At 46.5% G+C, this 16,550-nt stretch overlaps 1 protein-coding gene across 1 annotated transcript in view; it reads right to left on the minus strand.

Annotated features, from left to right (window-relative positions):
- CFAP61 (cilia and flagella associated protein 61) overlaps positions 1–16,550 on the minus strand; it is a gene marked incomplete at both ends in the record, with an annotated part of 89,923 nt that overhangs the window by 30,402 nt on the left and 42,971 nt on the right. The window contains 2 exons of the mRNA XM_084261147.1: positions 2,570–2,668; positions 15,124–15,251. Of these exons, the coding sequence (XP_084117273.1) occupies positions 2,570–2,668; positions 15,124–15,251 (227 nt within the window). The remainder of the gene's footprint in view (positions 1–2,569; positions 2,669–15,123; positions 15,252–16,550) is intronic.

A 16,550-nucleotide genomic window follows, 5' to 3' on the forward strand; every position in this document is an offset into this window, starting at 1 on the left:
TTAAAGTTGTGGTTTCCAGGGCTTTTTGTCCCTGAACGCCGCATGGCCTCAGCATTTCCACATGAGACAGACAAACAGACACACCTGATGGTCAAGGCACATGCAGTGTGAGTGTTCTGAGCAGTGCTAACTCAGGATCGGTACCAGAAACACTCAGGAACACAACATCACTTCTCAGTTTGGAAAATCTCAGGCAAGGTTTACTTTTCTAGCTCATAAACTTCATTGGTGCTCCAGTCTGTCTTCAGCATGAAGTATCCTATCTATCCCTGCGTGTGATTGGAGTACCAAAGATCTGGAACCAGCTGTTTAAGAAGCCAATTCTGAGGTAAAATCCAAATGGAACAAAACCTCTTTTAATGCCTTTGTAATTAAAATCACTTCCAAAGATCTTTTGTGACTCAGAGTATGCCCCCACCCTGCCCAGCTAAGCAAATATCAGGGTACTTATTTATTATTGCATTTGTACTACCCTCTCTGCTTAACAGGCTTCTAGAAGACGTAGATGACAGGACAAAGAAGAGTCCTTCAAAGCAGATGTACAACAGGTACATCATTATATAATGGACCAGAGAGATGGCACTGTCAACGGGGTCCATTCCAACTCGGAAACACCACTGAGTGTTGCCACAGCCCGTTAGGAAGACACAAAGGACATTGCTGACCACTCTGCAAACCCAGCTAGAGTCAACTCAACACCTTTCCCACACCAAAAACTTAAACCAGGCAAGATTCTGTGACATTAGGCTCTTCCAGTTGAATTGAAGATTAATGCCAATCCCAGGGCCATTTATAGCTTTGTAGAGGGACGAGCCCATCAGACCTACTGAGAAAGAGCACAACAGGTTTTAAACAAGCAAAAAACAAGTGAAAGGCTGGTGCTACACAGATGTCTGGTGTATGAGATCAGTGACATGGCAAGAAGAGGAACTTGCCCATCTTGTGTGAAAGGAAGTCGAGCCTTGCCCCTGCTAGCGCCTCACGCCTCTGAGACAAGGTGAGGATGGCCAGTAGAGAAATCCTGGGCCTCACCCTGCCTGCGATCTGAAGCCACTGCAGAAAATGCATTCCTTCTACCAATAAAGCCCGAGGCCAGTCTGAGGCTCAAGAACTTTACTTTCGATGGATGCTGAGCCATCAAAGGTTTTCCACTGCCTTCCACTGGACTAAATGCAGTGTGATTAAACAGGAGGGGACCCAACCCACGTCCAAGCATCTGATGCCTGTGCATTGTACTGGTGGCTGCAGCAGAGAACACCAGGGAGGCTGAGCAGCAACAGCTGCTGATTTGCACTAGTACCAGGATACACATTCGAAAACAGAGCCGATTGCTACATGTTAATTGTCATTACTGAGGTCCCAAAATTGTCATACAGGATACCACAGAAACAAATCAAGTTGCTTTCATGACCTGAAGAATTTTAGGACTGAATGACCAGGCTTTCTTGGGTGCTCAGCATCCTCTGCACTCAAATTCCAAAGGCAAATAAACAAGGAGAGAAAACCAGAGACAAACCTGAACTGTAATCATGCAGAAATCTATAAATAAAACGGACATCAAGGACGGATGAGAGTTTTCAAAAGCACCTTTATAATTGAGGTGCACAGCTCCCAGGAGACTGACACTCCAAAGTCACAGGGATGCTTTCAAAAATCATCCCCTGCAGAGTTCAATTTTCACTCTTAATCTGCTTTCAGATTTTAACAGCTAATTCTGGCGAGGCAGCTGCGAACTGCAGCTCAAGGAGGATGTTTTGTTATTACAACTCCCTTTTTACAGTACACTCAGGGAACAGTATATGCATTTCTGTGGGCATATAATCCCTTCATTTGTTAGATTTGTACTTAAACACACCCCTTCCTACAATTAAAAAGATCATTCTGTTTGCTATGTACAGAAGCTGAGCTTGTGGAGCTATCCTTCCAAACTCCCCCTCAGCTGCTCTGCAGCAGTACCAGGGAAGGTAAGTGCTAGGGGCAGCGCTCTGCCCAGGACACTGAGACCCCACCCCAGCCCAGGGACAGGCACCAAACATCACAACTGAGGCACCACAGGCCTTCCGAATTCATCAACAGCAACAGTCCTCAGTTTCTCCTTTATACCCAGCCAAATTCCACTGTCATCAGTTGGGGTCTGATCTCACCGGGTGGCTGCTGGAAGTAGACCACTGGACACACTGCTAATACAAATTCTTAAACCTTCTTTTCTTCAGTGTTGTTTGGAACAAAACTCATGGGAGTTAAACAGCATTTGAAAAGCAAGCATGCATCTTTTGTCATTTTCCTTTAACCTGGACATCTGAACAATCTAAAGAGTCTTGGAAAGCAGAGATCAGTGTCCTGGTGTAATACAATGGGTTGCTGTCCCGAAGACACTGCTTCAGCAACATTCCCCAGGTAATAATTCTATTCAGCTCATTTCACAGGTGAATGTATGTTGTCCAGACAGAGCAGATTATTTTGAGGCTGTCTATGTATCTGTCTAAAATTTTAAGACAAGTTGACAAAGAATTACAAAGTGTTATGTTTTCCTTTGAAGCTATGGAAGTGTTTAGATATTAAATCAAACCTGTTAATTAGAAATCTTCTATGTTTGGAGCCCGGCAGGTCTTTTCCTGGAAGGCCATGGACTGAAATCAAGGTCAGATTGTTGAACTTCAGATGTGGGCTGTGGAAAGAAAAGCAGAAGGCCATGGTTCAACTGAGTTTGGTACAAGCACAACACGAGCTTGGCCAAGATGCGTGCCTTTGGACTCAAAAGAACACTACTTTCCACGGTAGTTTCGTTAACCCAGAGCACAGGGGGAACAAGACTGACAGTGGGCTGAACTAAACGTGATCTGACATTTAAAAACAAATAAATATTATGAGTGATTAAGCCTTCTAATCTTCGAGGCTTTCTGCAAGTTGAGTATGGATTGATGCAAATGGTACAAAGGAATCAGAATGTTTTTTATCAACCAGTGTTAATTTGTTATTCATACGTTTAAAAAATATATTCAAACAAAGTTAAAGGTCATACTTAAACCAAGGAATTTCCAGGTTACGGCTGCCCCTCTCAAAATGCATATTAATAGTTTAATTCTGGATTATGGATCATCTATGGCAAATCTCCATGCATACTCAGGCCGAGCGCAGCGTAATAAATAACCTTAATGTAAGAGAGTGCATATATTTATACAGATTATGGGCCTGATTCTCATTTAAATTAAGGTCACTCTGCAGGGGGGTGTAAACAGAATTTCCTCTTCATTTGTGGCTGCATTGTGCTGGCTGAGCGATACAAAGCGGTCTCCATGTCAGTGAGAGCTGGTCTGACACCTCAGGCTGACTGGAAAGTGTACGGGATGCCATCCTACAGCAGGGTGCCAAGGTGAGCAACTGCAACAGCTTTACACACCCAAACAGCACGACTCCTTGGCATTCACAGACGTGCAATTCTGAAGCGAATTCCTGCAACAGCACATAAACCTCCCAGACATCCTCCCACCCCACCTGCCCTCATGGCACTGATGTTCCTTTGCAACTCCGAGCTGAGAACACCTCTGGACAAGCTGCAGGGCCTCCTGCCATCAGGGCTCCAAACCCAGATGCTATAGCAGCGACAAGTTTTAGCTGCATTAACAACACTTAGGATGCAAACAGCACAAGCAAGTGTCGGGAAGATGGCAGACCGAAGGTCCCAGGCAACACAGGCTTGCCTCTCCCGCATGACTGCACTGTGGGGCACTTTATTGATCCGGTCACATACTATTTTCTTCTGCAGATGCTCTACCTCTATTTAGCCCACACGCAGCCATCCAGGGTTTCCACAGTCATGTGGTCCTCGTTCAGTTCTTCCCCACTGAGCGCCAGGCTTCAATTCAGCGCTTTCACGCAGTACGATTTACTAACTAGTGATTTACTTTAACTCAGCGCTCCCATGGCATTCCCATATGCCCCAAACATTAATTCATGTTTCCCAGTCATTAATCTTGGAAGCATCAAAATGTTGATTAGCATCTCCTTAGAATGCTGTGGTGAAACGAGTCATATCTTTGATTCCGGTTTCAGACTGAGAACAGGAAAACTCAAGGCACAAGGAGAGCCGGGTTGAAGCTACCAAAGCGCCGCCCTGCTGTCGGGTGCAGAGCCAGGGAGAGCAAGCGGCTGGTACCTGGCACTGCCCCTGCTCAGGGCATGGGCACATTGCCCTCCTGGGCTGGTTTCGTGTACACAGCCATCACATTTTCAAGCAGAGAGGGAAAATCCTTCTTCAGCCAAGGACCAGAGTTTGTCAGGGGCTGGCACCTGTGAAAGCTTTACATAAACCCCCATAAAGCTTTTACATAAATCTTTACATAAACCCCCATAGTACCTTGTACTGCAAAAGCCTGATTTCAGACCTGTAGGTAGCATGCCCCGGGATTTAAATATATATGTATGTGTCTATATAGGCACTTAAACAGCGAGGCTCCAGGCAAGCTGCAGGTGCTCACCCACAGCTATGGGCACAGAAGGGCTCAGAGCACCTTGGCCAGTGGCTGTTCACACAGGGCTGCACTCCCAGCCTCCTCTCCATCCCTCCACACAGCTGTTACTTCCAGGTGAGCAAAAGGGCAGCTTGTTTCTTTTTTTGTTTACTTACTGTGGCCTTGGATCCCATACTGCTGCCTAAAAGCTCTTAATAACTGAAACCCACCAAAGGCTCTGGGCAGCAGGCAGCATGTTAGGAGAGCGAGAACCTTACACGCTTCTAACACACACAGCAACACCTGGCACAAAGCAGGGCGTTTGGTGAGAGTCTCCAAGTCAAGAGCCTGAACCAACGCAGCATTAAACAAGTGCACCTGCATTTTAGAGGCAAATAATTCCAGCAGGGATTCGTGTTGCTGTGGATACAAAGGGAAGAACAGCTCAAAGACACTGGTGAGGCAGGGAGGGATTAGAGTATCTAGGGAAATAAGTAAAAGGCATTGGGTTTCATCACACACTTCCAGAGGATGAGAGAAGCCCAAACACTCCTGCCCTGAAAATAAAGCAGCACTGCCCATTTACAGCAAGGGACCAGCAGCAGCAAAGTTTTGGTGTGTGATTTACCTATATCCTGGCACTAGTGAATCTACTAGAGTATTCCTTGATACTTTGTCTGGACTTTTTTTGCCTGACACCATGCTACCTGTTTTCTCTCCTGTGTGCACGGTGTAATGATGGAGGTTTAGATGGTGGGAGCTGCCAGAACAAATGATTTAATTAACTGTTTTCATTAAACCCCTCATTACCACAAATAATAAGTGAAATCGCTTCTGTTACAGAGAAAGATAAAGAGCAGTGAAGCAGCCCGCACAAACTAAGTGCTTCAGTTCGTTTGAAATGAAGCATCACCCTTTTTTTTAATCTATTTTCCCAGTCATTTAAAAATGTTGAACCAAAACAGGGTGAGAGCAGAGAGCGCTGCCTCTAGCTCCAGACACCAGCAGCTACGTGCACTGCTCTCCCACACACCTAACCTTTGAACTGTAACTGTAATACCTGGAGTTACCACCTATGCAGAGGAGCGCCCTGTCGCTCACTGTGTCACCCGCGTTACAACACAGCTCTGGCTCCTTCTCAAAATGGTAACAAGTGCTCTGGTTTTAGGCACCAGAGGCAAAAAAGCTCTGCACCCAGAGAAACCTCTGTCCTGCAACAAAGACAGGCACCTGAGGAGGTTTGTAGGGAGGAAGGAGCCCAGAAAAGAGTGGTAAAAAGAAGCCCCAGGAGGCGATAAGCTCGCCGTGCACAGGTTTCAGTCTCACTGTGAGACCCAGATGTAGACAGCAGCTCTCCTTCTCCCAAAGGATGTAACAACTTACCCAGAGTAGGATTTTTGAAGTGATTTTTAAGGCAAGATCAGCACCTCAAGCATTTCAAGAACGAAAGTTCAGATGTGGCTGGAAGAATGGAGGTCTCCACGAGGAAGAGATTTCTTAATACATCTCCCCGCCCTACACATCACCCCAAACAGGGGTCCCAGCTGAAGATGGGGTGCCAGCGCCAAACCAGGAAGCCCCACTCCCCTGCATCCTCAATGAAGACTAAAGATGCTACCTGCACTGCAGACTTTGGGCAACCTGTGAGTAACAGGTCTGTGTACTGCTGCTGTACCAAACTGCTTTTGTCTGTTCAAAGCCCGTTGCTGTGGCTGGCAGAGCTGTGAAGGCCTCTGCCCTTCTCCCCGCTCCCTGGGCAGCTCTGCTTGGCTCAGGCAAGGAAGGACCCACACAAAACCACGTGTGGAGATGGGTGTAAGCACAGCAGAACCGTTCCCCCCGCGATGCCACGCGATGCCATTCCAGCAGCCCTGCAACTGATCCCACAACACGCGGTTATTAAGCTTTCAGGGAGAGTAACAGAAGAGGCAGAAAGGGCTTATTGTTTGTATCAACAATTGCCCAAAGCGTCTGTTCTCAAGAACCTTATGTAAGTGCATCAATTACCGACCTCAGAACAGGATTCCAGCTTAACTGCTGACCAACAGATGTCCACCTACAAGTTATCCCTCTTTAATTACAAGTAAACAAAGATAAGCCAGTTCTCCATTGGATCAACCTCAGGAAAAAGTGTTAAGATTTGAATGAATTTCCTCAATGAAAGAAGGGATAACAATCAAGTCTTTACTGGGACACTTTTCAATGCAAGGGTCAAGAAAGGGGTTTCCCACGTATTTTTTTGTGCTGAAAACTGTGCTTGTCACGACTCGCCCTCCCAAGACCAGCGACAGACCTATCCAGAACACCACCGACCGAAATAAAAGGGCAAGTGAATCCAATCGTCAGTAGCTCACACTTAATTTGACTGCCGCTTCCACACCAGGGGACAGGTAAGCCTGCTGCTTGAGTAGGAGAATTCACACCTTCCCCTTCCCAGAACACAGTTACCTCCCTCCCAAGCCAGGCCACAGCATCGGTGACACTCACCATCCTTCTGAACTCCGGAAAGCTCTTCTGAGTCGTTCAGAACAGATGAAGAGGAAAATGTTCAGTTCTGATTCTGATTTTAAAAAAATAATAATCAAGATACAGAAGAGCTGCGTTTATTAAATTACACCTCGGCAAAAACTCTGTCACATCCCAGCCAGTTCCTCCTGGAAACAACGTTCTCCCTTCTGGAACATACCTTTCAATGGAACAATGCTTTTTATTAAAGCACCGTTTTCTCAGAAGCTTCCCACCAGCTTTTACTGGGGGTTAATTCTAACAGATGCTGTATTCCACTGTAAGCCCAGGCCATGAAAGCCACTGCTGTCACCACCTTTGGCATCTTAGCAAGAACCCATTAACAACCTAAGTAACATTGACTTTGACCAGCACCCTTTAAGGATGCTGTGGGTGTCTCTGGCAGCTCTTCCTTTCAGGGCCTCTCTCCAGACTTTGGACTCCCTTGGTGTTGAATTCTAGGGCCCACTATCACAAGATATAAAATTTATAAGCACAATTGTGAAGACAGCCAGATTTTTTGCCCCCACTATATGTACTAGCCAGTGCCCTGTTTTCCATGGTGCTAACTCTTACTTCTGGCCCATATTTGTTGGCATACATTTACTGGGGCATGGAACCAAATGATCTTTAAGGTCCCTTCCAACCCAAAGCATTCTATGATTCTATCTACTTGAACTGGATAAGGACAATCAAGCACAAACTTACAAGTTGTTTTTTTTTCCTGTTTAAGACAGGCTTATTATCAGAAAGCTTCTGCTGCCCCTGGAACCGTTGCTTTATCTCCTTTTCTTCAACAAATCTGTCCTGCTCCTCCTTTCCTCTGACCCATGCCCCCTCCCCAACACTAGCTTATCACCTGGTGTCTCTCCCTGTGGCAGCCAGCCCTTCTTCAACACCCCAGCTCAAAAGCTATTCCTCAGCAGTTAAATTCCAATTCTCCTCCTAGCGTAGATCAGTTAGTCCCTCACTTTTGTCTTTTCAGTGGTTAGCCCTAGATCCCCTCCCGTCCTGAGACTCCAATGCTTGTCTCTCTCCTGACCCTCTTCCTAGACAATTTAATCAATCAAAAACACTATCAGCTCTGACTCGGTTTCATTTCAATTCTAATTTCTCCTTTTCTGATAGCTTTACATCACCCCACAGTCTCCATTTCTCCCTGAACGTTTCCAAACCTGTCTTTTCCAGTCTCTTCTTTCAAACTCTCATCTCTATTGTAACTCCTCCTCCTGAAACAGCTCAGTCACCCTTCTGTCCTTGTCACTGCTTTTACCCCTTCCAACCACCTCTCATCCCTCAGCAACCACCTTTGCTTTCCCTGCCTACATCAACTCCCCTTTCCCTGTTCGTCTCTGCACCATTCCCCTCTGCTGATCCCGGCTCTTTACTGTAGTTCACTTGAGTCCTTTTTCCTTTGTTAGACTAATTCTTTCCACACTCTGCTCCTCAGCCCATGCTGACCTTTGCAATTCTGTTACTACACTTCTCTCTCCCTCCATCACCTCCGGTTATGCCCCTGTGACTCTGCATCCTGCCAGTACTCACAAGGTCTCTACCAGGCTTGGAACCCCTGTAACCAGGAACACACAAAGCATACAAGCCTGGAGCACAGCGTTTAACAGCAAACTTCTAACCCAGCTTAAAACCAAGCCTATTTACTCATATTTAGGCTCAGACATGAACTGCTGTGGCATTCTGTACGGAGAGACACTGCGACCATAACCTGAACTCCTGCAGCAAAGTCTGACCTTTGCTAACTAGGACTCGTTTGAGAGCCCAGCCACAGAGCCCCTGGGAGGAGGCGCTCTGGGAAACAACAGTGTTCACACAAGGCATCTCCCAGATCCAGCACAGTAAAACCAGTACAGCAAAGCCCTTGAGTGCAAACTGTTAGGTGATGGAACAGGGGAATCTGAACTGGTCTTTCCTCAGAGCACCTGGCCAAAGCAGCCACTTCAGGTGGAGACATCCATGGCTACAATGCCTGTCAGCTCTGCACTGCCATCCCAAACAAAGCTGGCTTTGAGTTTGACCACATCCAGGCACCAGCCCACCTCTGCTCCAGCAGGAGCCTTTCCTTACCAAAATTTCAATTTCCATTCCATAAATGTTTCAGCTTTTCATCCTGTTCAAAGGATAAAACAAGGCAATTATTTCTCTAGACAGAAAATGAGGGATATCTGATGGCGGCCTTGGTAGTGACAGTCTCTGGCTGTTTAATCTAATCACCTCACAGATTCAAAATCACAGCTGAGAGACATCAACACCGTTTTTCACAAATAAAGATACCATAAATCGGGCAGTAAAACCAGAGTGTGGCTAAAACGTTGCTGTTTGCCTGCTCCTGTGTGAATGTTGCTGTGAGTAACACAGTGCACATCCCAGCTGGTTAACTAGGACATTGTTAATATTACTGGCCAATTGCCCATGTTCAAACTAAAGCATTTGGAGTTTCTTTAGGGCTGTCTGCTTACCAGACCCCCATTCTCCAGATCATTACAGGGGAGACTAGTGTTTCCACTGTGAAGCTGCTGAGTGCAGATTTGGCAACGCTGCCTTCAGAGATGAAAAAGTACATGCCCCAGAAAAGCCCACGGGTGTCAAAAGACAGACTTCCCTTGAGTTTGAAGGGCTTGATTTGTCCCAACATGCTTTTTGTCCTAGCTTATAGCCAAGGACTTCCTCCTGAGGGCAAGAGCATGCAGAAAGAGAAGACACTCATAAAAGTTGCATGTTCTGAGGCACCACCCCAGTGCCTCGTCCTCGTGACAGAAAGCTGGCAGCCCACGGACACGGCTGGTGGAGGCCAAAATTCCTCATCTCACACATCTGCACGTAGCAGCTGCGGATCTGGGCCTCGCAGCACCTCCAGCCCTGGCAGCCTGAGAAGCACAGCTGCCTCGCTGATATTGCATCCCTCAACACAAGATAGCTCTGAGAGGTGCCGCGCCGCAGAGCCGCGCAATGCCCATCTCTTCACCAGGGCAACGGGAGCCTTCTCCAAGAGCTCCTCCCCAAAGGACCCACACCATGTAGCTTGCAAGGATGCTACTGACCACCGTGCTCCTGGAAAATGAGCCGTGCCATGGGATGTGTCCCCATCCATGCCACAATGCGGTGTGGGAACATGGGTACTGGAAACAGTTGAGCTGAGGCACTGTGGAGCTCCATCCTGCCCACCCAACCCGCACCACGAGCTCGGGGCATTGGGGTAACACAGCATGCAGTAAAGATCCACCACCTCATTATTACATCCCTTCTGTTCCCAACTCTCATTTCGATGTGTGCTGCATTCAGAGTCATCTCCTTCCCGGATCTGGTGGGTAATCACAGCAATTCAAAAGAGAAACCCTCAAATTTCAGCTCATCAAGGATTGAGAAACAAGTACCTTCAAGCAGTGATCATCACTGTCTGTTAGAGTACACACATGTGGAAGCATGAACAGGAATCCAATTGGCACTAGAGGGGTGAGCACAACCAGCCAACTAATCTCCTCCCCGTAGCAGTCTGAACCATCCTTCTGTGCCTTAAAACCAACCCAGTTTACAGCCTGCTTAGAACGCTCAGCAGTGACCCCTCCACAACAGCTCCAGGAAACAAGTTCATTTTTCTTTCTTTGAAGCATGAACAGGAGAGAAAGCGCCTCTGCTCCATCACTGCAGCAGAGAGCTGGGAAACCTGCACACTGTTTGGCTCACAGTGCTGCTTGATTTGCTCTGAGCTGCACTGAGCAGAGAGTGACCAGATGCTTCGGCAGTCGGGTTACCGAGCTCTGTGCGAGCTGCTAAAGCAGCCATGCTGATGTCACGCTTAGTCACCAGGAGAGGTATGATGAATACAAAACACAAGCCCATCAGAGTCCTGGTGAGTCATTTCAATTTTGAAGCAGGCCTTTTATGAGAGCGCTACTATTTCCCAGAGCGTTTTTTACACGGAAGGAGAAGTTGTGAACATTCACAGATAAACAGTCAAAAATCTACAGTCACAAATTCAAAGCATGAAGAATAGCTTGGGCTCAGACAAATGTTTGCCTGTGTTTAAAGGGCAAGTACTTACAGCTGAAAGAATCACCTAAGACTGAGGACTGCCTCTGAAGCAAGAGCAGAACTACAAAATACCCACACACCAATGCTAAGAGAGCATCATTTTTTGGCAGAGGCACGTCAAATGGCTGTTGGGAAGGCTGATCTTGACCCACATCCTCTCCCCTAGTTCATGTCTGGTCTCAGCCACTGACAGCACTCATTGTGGCCCTGCCTGCGCAACAAGGCGAGATGTGACCTATGGTATTTATCTCTGTCGCAGCTTGATCTCTATTCACCAGGAATGATGAGAGGCAACAATGTCCAAGGGATGCCGGCCCAGTGACACCCAACACATGGTCGGCTACAACATTGTTCTGGATCTGCCGTGGCATGCAAAAAAGGCAGTCAGAAGGGAGCACATGCACATCAATTCACGTGGCAAAGATAGATAGTATAAAACAATGAAGATCGCTAAACCATTCATTACGTGTTAGCTCTGTGATCAGCAAGTAAGCACTAACTATTTAATTAGTCAACTAATTAGTGACAGGCAACATGGAAGGCTTCAGATGTTCTCAGACAAATGCAAAGATAAAAAGCCTAATTAAACAGCAAGCATTATGCTAACTATTGCCAAACAGGACAGATGTGCAGGATATTGCATAATATGGTGCTGCCAGATAACGGCAGTCATAGCTGCTCTGTCAGGAACCACGCTTTAAGAAATCCCTGAGCTCAGCTTGGACACCTTTAACTCACAAAGGCAGAAACCATCCTGCAGACAAAACCTCACTCCTTTCCCGTGCCAGACTCTCATTCTGCTTTAAGGAAACAGTTCAGGGCTCTGACAGAAATATACTTCAGCCCATTTGCTTCCTGAAATGCAGCAATTCTTTTAATGCACCCACATGGGAAGGGGAATGTATTCCCCACAAAATATTGTGATCTCAGCCACGACTCGTTTATTGCTACTTTGTGTGGCACATCATGTACATACCCACTGTCCTCTGAGGGCTAGCCATTGTTTACACCAGGGGTTGGATTAAGGAGGTTTTCGAACCCATGGATTAAAAAGGGTTTTCCCTATAATCAGAAGACAATAACGCTTTCCACAGCTATATGCAAAGAGGTGGATAAAAAGCTAATTGGTTCACTACCCCGGAGCCAGTGACACGATGCTGCTGCGAGCAAGCTTTCCGCATGCTCGCAGCCCAACTTGGGTCCCCTGCTGTCAGGGTGTGCTGTTTGGCGTGCTGTTCATCCAGCGGGTGTGCTGGTTGGCATGCTGCTCTGTACCATGCACTGCACACACCAAAGATGCTGTGGTCCTGAAGTGCACGTCTCTCTGGCCTAATGCTGCCACCGTAAATTACCGCTCCTAAGTGACCAAAGAAAGCAAGCGGCAGCAAAGCCCTGCCCTCCCGGGAAGGGAGCTCTGGGGAGTGAGGTTCAGCCTCTCCAGCACCTCCCTATGTGGGAATGTGAAAGCACTAAAATGCTGGGCTATACCTTACAGGCATACCTTTGGGGAACACTGAGGGCTCTGTCACTTAGTACCCCCAACTCCAGCTGTTCAGAGGTTTTTCTAGAGGTTTTTAACCACTGCTGAACTTCACCTCCAAGAACTGCTATCTGCAGAACTCCGAACTGAACTCATTACCCCTTTTCTCATGTTCACAGGCACTGGCATTCCCTGTTCACAAAAGCACAGCCTACACTTGCATGTAATTTTAAGATACGATTTTCAGCGAGTACTTGCAAGCTGAATATTTACAACAACTTTTTCTTTTATAAATCTAGTATACTCATACTTGATCTCAGTAGGGACAAAAAAAAAAAAGGGTAGCTTCTTAAAAACTTGCTTTAGTCTTGAATCAAAGTCTTTTTCGGGTCTTCATTCATGGTAATTTGTCAATGTTAGCAGCTCACAGTCCTGTAAGCGTAGGTGGGGGCAGGCATATGTTTACCAGAGTGCCTGATAAAATTCTTTTCCTCGCAATTTTTCTTTTTCTCTTCCCCCCAATACCAAGTCACTCACTAAAAATAAGTAAAAACTTGCATTTTAACCCAACCTCTCTCTGGAGTGAATCGAGCCAAAGAAACCCTGACAGTGAAAGGGCTTTCTCCCTGTCCTACAACAAAGGGGAGGCAGGAGCGCCAGCCAGCCAGTGCTGACACTCCGGAGGGCAGAGAACAATAGTGGCCGAGCTGGCGTTTCTGGGCTGAGCTGCTTTTGCACAAGCAGGGGTTTGTTCACTCACTGCTTCTCCTTCAGCACTGGACATCGCTCCGAGTTTACATGGCTAAACGGTCCAACACTGCCACGATTTATACAAGCCTGGTGCTAGCACTAGAGAGTGACCTAAGTCCTGGCTTTGTGCAAGAGGAAGCATATAATTGTGCTGCCCAGGAGGAGCCTCATCCAGGAATTGTGGGAATCACAATTCCTTCCCTGCTTGCCGTGCTCCTGCAGGGAAGTTAATTACTACAGCAATTTACGACGCAACTCGCTCCCCCCTTCCCCAGCATCTCAGCTCTGCTGCCCAGCTTGCGGCAGCTCCTGACGCGTGGGACGGCCGCGGCGCAGCCTCCAGAGCCGTTTTGGCACTTGTACCTCCCGAGAGCTGGCGTGCAGCAGGGAGGCCAGGCGCTGTCCACACTACTGCGAGCGCCACCGCGTCCACAGCCTGCCTGCTTCTGAATCAAACATTCACATGCAGCCCCAGGAACAGCAGCCCCATGGCTGGACACACAAATTTGCACGTGAATACACTCTGCAGGAGACACCTATTAGGAGGGTGGAACAGGAACACTGGAGATCACCTTCACTGACCCAGTATTAGGTTAGGCTCTCCAGGGCTCAGAGTGCCCATGCAGCAGAAAGCTGCAATGCCCCTTTACGGGACAGGCACTCACCTGGGCGCACCACTGCTCTGACCTCCGTGACGATCTCAATTCCCAGAAGCTCCAGTGGCAAGGCAGCGAGCCTCAGCGGAAGCCTTGGTCTGTAAGCTGACCACAGGCACTCCCCCTCTGTGGCACACATGGGACAGCTCATTTCTGGCTCGGGCAGATGAGCAGCGGTGCCCACAGCTGCCCCGTGGCACTGCTCCAAGAGCACCAGCCCCAAAACTCCTGCATGGACCCACCAGCTGCAGTGCCACGGCCCCAGCGTGCTGGGAGCAGGAGCAGCCTGCTGCAGCCCTCCAGTCAGGAGAGGTAATTCTCATGATGATTGCTCTGCTCAATGAAAAATAGATTTCTTCAGTCTCAAACAAGTTGAAAACACTTGTAAAATCTAGTTCTAATAATTGTTCTGTAGGTAAGTGAATTACATTTGTGTGTCTCCATGGTGACTGATAATGTAAAATAATTAAGTATGAAGAATAACGAGGAGAAAACTACTTCCTTTTTTTAAGGATTAGGGGCTTGCAAATTGATTCAATCCAGCTATTTTTAGTGCATGTAACCTTTGCAAAGAGTATTAGAAAATTATGAGTAAATTAAACCAAATTGTATTAAAAAGCCTTCACATTGATCAGGAGACTTTATCTGATGACGATGTGAAAAAGTAAAAAAATAATAATAAATCTTTCTTAAATGTATTCATATATTAATATAAATTCTGTGACATTTTGCACTGAGTGCTGACTGCCCATGAACTGCTGACTGAAGTTTGAGTGGACCTGAAAATCCAGAAAGTGCTGACAGCAGAAGGATGAGAGGAAAATGGTTTTCCCTGAAATGGGATGCTTTACAGAAAGTCCAGAACTAAGGAAGAAACCCAAGAAACAGGCACTGTTTCCTCATTCCTCCAACAACATCACTTCCACAAAGCACTTCAGCTTTTTCTTTATTCATGTTTTAGTTCGTGATGTTATTCATGGTTCTTACAGAAATACAAACTCTTGGCTTAACGGAAAAAAATGGGCAAAACATTCAATTCTCTGACACCTTAAAAACACCAGTTTATGAGTCCTGGAGTCAGCATCTATAGCTGCCATCTGCAAGCCACTCCAGTCTTAGCATCTACTACCTGGACACAGACTCAAAGCACGTTTCTGATGGAGGAAGGAAGGAAGGAAGCCCTTTCAAACAGAAGGTAACATGCCTTTCCCAGTAAAAGAAGTGATAAACTCACCAAAACACGAGTGTTTCCAGAAAAGAGATTCCAACATCAGAGGCACCAACCACCACGATTCTGGTGTTGACAGCCGCTTTCGAGTCCAGAATCAGCTTTCTATTTATGTGGTTCAAAGCATAACTCGGCTGTAAAGAAAATAAATAAATAGGTAGCACGTCAGAGAAATGCATTAAAACCCCAGCAAAGTTGCTAAGAACCGTTAAACCACCAGTAAGGCATTACCCTGCCTTCATACAAAACTTACTATGGCTCACTGGCATGACTAATAGCATGATTTTTCTGTGCACAGCACAAGATAACACACGGCAGATAAATGGCACTAAAATGTTGAAATAGGTGCATGTTTAATAGGTCACAGAAAATTAGCAGAGCTTAATGGTCTGGCTTCCCCTGGAAAAGATGCTATGGAGTTCTCACAAGAGAAGAGAAAACAACTCCTCTTTTAGAACACAGCACCACTTTGCTAACACCCAGGGAATATATATTTATGTTGTGCTAGGGCCGTTTTTATACCTTCTAGAGGAGTTTTTACTGTTGCCGTTATATTTCTGGAAACATTTTTCCTGTAAATTCATTGATAACTTGTATCTTGTGTGTATGTGAATATTTCATTGAAAACTCTCTTCCATGATGATCGGATTAACCTTCTTGTTGCTTAAATACAGAGCAGCTACACTGAAAGCGATGCCGTCAAACGAGTAAACTGAGATCGATACACTAGCCAAAAATCTTACTACAAAGTGTTAATGACTAGCTTCTCAGCTCCCATTCTTTCTAGCACTGGTTAAGACTACAAGCTATGTGGGTTTTCTTTTTAATTTATACCTCCAGGTCTCACTAGCCAACAGAATTCTCAAAGCAAATGCGCAAGAAAAGGTTAAGACATAACACTGCGTTTGACAGGACTTTGTCTGCCCTAAAATACGTGGAGTTTGCACATTTCTGGTGACAGACAGGGAAGCACCCTGTGCTCTCCTGACTGCTGGGCTGTGCACCCTCCCGTCCCACAGAACACAGAGCTGCAGGTTCACCACCCCGCTGAGGGGTCAAACAGAAAACGGAGCTGCTCTTGTTACCTGTCAGACACTCCTACATCTCTCTTCCGTGTCACTTCGGCAGGAAGCAGTCTAGGACTTCTAACAGCTTCTCTTCTCTTACAAATAGGAGGCAGAGGGTTAATGCAATTAAGCCCACTAAATTCCTCCTATGAAATGACAGTAGAAATATAGTCTCTATATATTAGTTGTCAGCGTAACTCGATACAGGAAGATAAGTATTTTATTTTAAAGCTATGGTAAGGACATTGCCCTTCCCAGTAAATGCACTGCCCACTGAGACCCCTGAGAGATCTTTTCTCCCGTGGCTTTGCAGCAGAAGAGACCCACGGCAAAGCTTTGGGCAGAAGGGGGAGCACTCCGTGTACT

This window comes from Gallinula chloropus (genome assembly GCF_964237585.1).
Source record: "Gallinula chloropus genome assembly, chromosome: 3".
NCBI classification, from domain to species: Eukaryota; Metazoa; Chordata; class Aves; order Gruiformes; family Rallidae; genus Gallinula; species Gallinula chloropus.